The sequence below is a fragment of the Cynara cardunculus genome (assembly GCF_001531365.2).
Source record: "Cynara cardunculus var. scolymus isolate 2C chromosome LG 10, CcrdV1, whole genome shotgun sequence".
NCBI classification, from domain to species: domain Eukaryota; kingdom Viridiplantae; phylum Streptophyta; class Magnoliopsida; order Asterales; family Asteraceae; genus Cynara; species Cynara cardunculus.
In genome coordinates, this window is record NC_037537.1 from 20,455,718 (window position 1) to 20,460,491 (window position 4,774).

Genomic DNA, 4,774 nt, shown 5'->3' on the forward strand with positions numbered 1-4,774 from the left:
TCAGCGAGGGAATGAGTTTTTTGGAATTTCGATCAGCGAGGGATCAGCGAGGGAATTTTTCCCTCGCAGATCAGCGAGAGATCAGCGAGGGAATGTGTTTTTTGTCATTTCCCTCGCTGATCTGCGAGGGAAAAATTCCCTCGCTGATAGTCGTCGCTGATACCTGGTTTTTTAGTAGTGTCAATTCTCAATCATTGGATTAGATATAACAATATGAACATTCATAATCACAAAATTGCTACGAGACTTCTCAATAATCACAAAATTGTCACTATACAACTTTAGACCATTAGATCATTAGTGTATAAAGTTAATCAATATACATAAATTGGTTTTACAGGTCTCACATGAATCCAACTCTATTATCTTATATATGTTATTGCTAGATAATGTTTTTTACCCGACAATGGTTTTTACTTGAACTACGACCTATTTGATGGGTTATTCACAAAAATAATCATTTTAAAAACTAAAATTACAAAAAATAATCCTAAATTTTATTGTTTACAATTTTAACCCTCCATTTAGCATTAAACACTAATTGATGCCTACAGGGACCTAAATGTAAAAAAAATTGATTTTTGACTTTGATTTGAATGATATGACACCTAGCCGCCGCCGACTGAGCCTTACACACCGGCTGGTGCTAAATGCGTAAGGGGGCACCCTCCTTGTCGGCTGACTCTTAGAGTTATTTTTTTAATTTTAGTTTTTTAAAATGGTTATATTTGTCAACAACCCCGTATTTGATGTTGCTTCGGTTGTCGAATTAGATACAATTATATTTTAAAAGCAACCCACCTTAGATAAATTGATGGAATCAAGCTTCGAACAAGAAAAAACCCGTATTCGGTTTATTTAGTTACACGATCGAATACCCTAAACCTTATTCCGTTATTTAGTTTTGGTTATCAGTTAGTTTGAGAAAAAACGAAACACCAAATAATTCAAAACCGATTTAAGTCATTTAACCAATCAAATAATACTCTTAAGGTTGTTGCTTACTTGGTAAGAAAACCCGTGAAAACCTCTTAATAAAACATATTTTATAAAGGTAGATTTAGGAAGGGTAAATGCGTCAATCAACATACATACAAGTATCTATACTATATTATAAAGTATTTGATAAAAACTCTTAAAAATCATTTTTTATGCATGAAGTACCGTTTATTGATCCATATTACTTAAAATTCAATATTACAAGTAAATTGTGTTTAAATACAACTTATTAAAGCTTTATCTTTAAATTCTTCTAACTAACTGTAGATAAACATAATCAAATACATGATAAACATGTCATTTTAAATATAAAAAATCTAAAATATAATTAGGATAATCATTAAATTTTAAAAGAATACTTAATTATTATCTTTATGAAAATTATATTATTAAACCTAAATTAAATTATAAATAGAAACTTTGAATTAAGGAAATTACACCAAAACACAAGAACTTTTAAAAATATTAATTTGATACTGATATCGATATATTTTTTTTCAAAAACTTATAGTATTTTTATATTTATATTTTATTCAAAAATAAAAACATTATCGTTTTTCTTAAAACCACATAAAACCGTATTATATCGACATAAAAAAGAATAAAACAAAACACTGAAATCAAGATGTGTCTCGATGCATTGCATGAGTACCCTTCTAGTATATTATAAAGCATTTGACAAAAACTTTTAAAAACCATTTTTTATACATGAAGTACTATTTATTGATGCATATTACTTAAAAGTCAAGATTACAAGTAAACTGTGCATAAGTATAATTTATTAAAACTTCATGTTTGAATTCATATAACTAACTGCAGATAAACACAATCAAATAAAAAATAAACATCTCATTTTAAATATAAAATATCTAAAATATAATTAGGATAATTATTAACTTCTAACAAAATATTTGATTATTATCTTTATAAAAAGTTATATTATTAAACAAAAATAAATTAAATAAATACACAAAAAAAGGAAAAAAAATTTAAATAGTTAGTTTGATACTAAAGTCAATGTTTTATGATATCTTCATATTTATATTTTATTCAAAAATAAAAACAATATTACTTTCTCAAAACCACATAAAACACCATTATAACATCGACTGAGATAAAAAAATTAAAATATTAAAATCAAAATGTATTTCATTACATTGTACGAGTAGCCTTCTGGTACAACTAAAAAGAAGTCAAAACTTTTAAGAATAAATCCTATATATAAATAAAGTCACGATGCAAAGCCAGGCGATTCAATTACAATTTCCCGGCCACGGGCTCAGTCAACTGACTCACTTCACTTCCCTTAACTAAGCTCTACAGACAACTCGTCGGATTAACCACGCCGGAAGCTTTTCCTCCGGCATTCATACAATACGACGATGCAGCACTTAACTGGTTCTTGAAGCTCAAGTTCACATCTTGCATCGTGATTCCCCGACACGGATTCATTTTGCTGCAATCGAACTTCACCGCCACTTTCGTAGCCGATGTTCCGTGTATGTCTTGATACTTTACGTTGCTTATTTTCACCCCCGAATGCTGCAACGATCGACCAATCGTATATTTTCAGTTTTTGAACCCAAACTTAATTAATACAACAAAATCAGGTTCGTAAAACGTCAAATATGTCTAAATTTCTTAACGGATAGATGCAAAGATAATGGTAAAACGAACCTGACGGGGACAGTTGATACGACCGGGGCAGTAGTTTTGGTCAATGACAATTGGGTTCTGGACGTTGGTCATGATGGCGTTCTGGAACAGAACGCCATTAACGAACCCGCTGCTCGGCCTCGCCCATGACTTTATTCTCAACCCATTTTGTGTCCCCTTAAAAGTAACCCTTTTAACCGTCACGTTTTGCACCCCGGCTTCTTTTAAGTCCTTCCCTAAGCTTCCAATGCTGTACATGTATAAACACATTCGATTAATTAAGCGTCTGACTGACAAGAGTTACCACCCTCACTTACCTTACCAGATAAGGTTTCTTATCTGGTAAGCGGGTCTCGAGCTGATTACCAAATAAGATTAGTGACCGGGGAAACGTTCACCCAGTTAGCATTCGGTAAACAGGCTCGTGGTGGTTTCAGTTAATACCTGATGCCGTGGCCGGGTCCACAAGCGACGTTTTCGATCCAAAGATTGGAGGAACCGGGGCCGATGGAGACACAGTCATCGCCGGTGGTGAGTTTGGAGTTCAAAATGGTAACTCCGGTGGAGTACTGGACGTGGATGCCGTCGGTGTTCGGGCTGTTCCAGGGTGCCACCACGTTCACCCCGATCATTCTGACGTTGTTGCAACCGTTGACAACCATGTGGAACATCTGGCTGTTCAGTGAGGTTAACCCATTCACCACCACTTTATTCGAGTTGTAAATGGCCAAACTCTGCATAATTCATCACGTGCAAGATTCAAAATTTAAGTAAATAAATTAAAGGTTTATTTACAAAAATATTTATTTTAGACAACTTTTAAGAGGGATTTTGGTATTGCTTATAAAAAACAATTTATTCACTTATTCCGGTGCATTATCGGTAATAAACATTTTTATGTGTTTAAATAAAAAATTTATATCGGTATCAAACCGGTAATAAGAAGTTTTTAGCAATTCTTGGAGTAATTAATTGATTTTAATCGTAATTACTGTTTTTAATTTAATTCTTGGAGTAATTAAACCCCATTAATTATGAGAAAATTAAATTAAAATCAATTAATTAACAAAGGGATTAGATTAATACATACCGTGGCTCCTTCAGGGCAATTCTTGGAGTTAGCCGACTTGCAAGCCCACAAACGAGCACCCTGAGCATCAAGAGTGCCACCCTGAATCGTAACCCCTTCGACTCGGCTAAAAAGAAGCCAGTAGTTGGCATTGCCCAAGACTCGGTAATCGGATGGAGCCACAAGGGTGCCATCGATTCGAATGGTGATGGCTCGATTCTTGCATGGCCCTCTGAAACGTAACCCACCAAGCATATACCTTCCCTTGGGGACATAAATGGTGGCTGGCTTGGTCGAGCCACAGACAGCTGACCATGCACTCATAAATGGCTTGGACGAGTCTGTTCTTCCGTCTGGCTTGGCTCCAAATTTCTTCACATTATAACTGGCGGCGGCTGTGGCTTCCTTGAAGAAGATGAAGATGATGATGGCTAGAAGAAGATGGTTCGCCATTGTTATGGTGATTGAAGGATTTGAAGGGTGGATTTATGGGAGGAATGGTAGAGAGTATATCTGTAACAAATTCTCTAAATTATAGAGTATATATAGAGAGATTTTTTAGAGATTTTTATTATTTTTATTTTTTAATTTTTTAATAAAATATTAAAATCTCCAAATTCGTAGAATTTGGAGAAAAATATATATTTAAATGATTCCCGCCAATAGAAAATGGTTTAATGTTTGCTTAAAAATTTGAATTAATATTTTTAATGACGTAATTAATGTGAAAGTTGAAAACTTAAAAAAAAATTGGATTTATTTAATGATTTTGACTTTTACTCAATTTTGAAGAAATGGGTTTCTTATTATGTTATTGTAATTTCATATAATAATGATGTTTAGTATGGAAATTGTATTTTTTTATACCTTTTATTAATTATTGAGTGAATTTCGGATTTGGTCCTTGTATTTTGATGTTTTTTTCACTGGGGTCCTTATGATATGTTTATTATGGATTTGATTCTTGTGGTATTTAATTTGTCTTCATTCATGAGTAACATCGTTAAAAAATAATCCATTAACTTAATAAATCAAAGGTCATTTTATTTT

General features: G+C 32.8%; 1 protein-coding gene across 1 annotated transcript; it reads right to left on the minus strand.

Annotated features, from left to right (window-relative positions):
- Window positions 1-2,316: 2,316 nt before the first annotated feature.
- LOC112519675 (polygalacturonase-like) lies at window positions 2,317-4,177 on the minus strand. Its single transcript, XM_025127891.1, has 4 exons — window positions 3,746-4,177; window positions 3,100-3,389; window positions 2,677-2,905; window positions 2,317-2,541 (listed from the first exon to the last, which is right to left on the minus strand). Exons 1-4 carry the CDS (start codon window positions 4,175-4,177, stop codon window positions 2,317-2,319), a joined length of 1,176 nt encoding a protein of 391 aa, XP_024983659.1.
- Window positions 4,178-4,774: the final 597 nt, after the last annotated feature.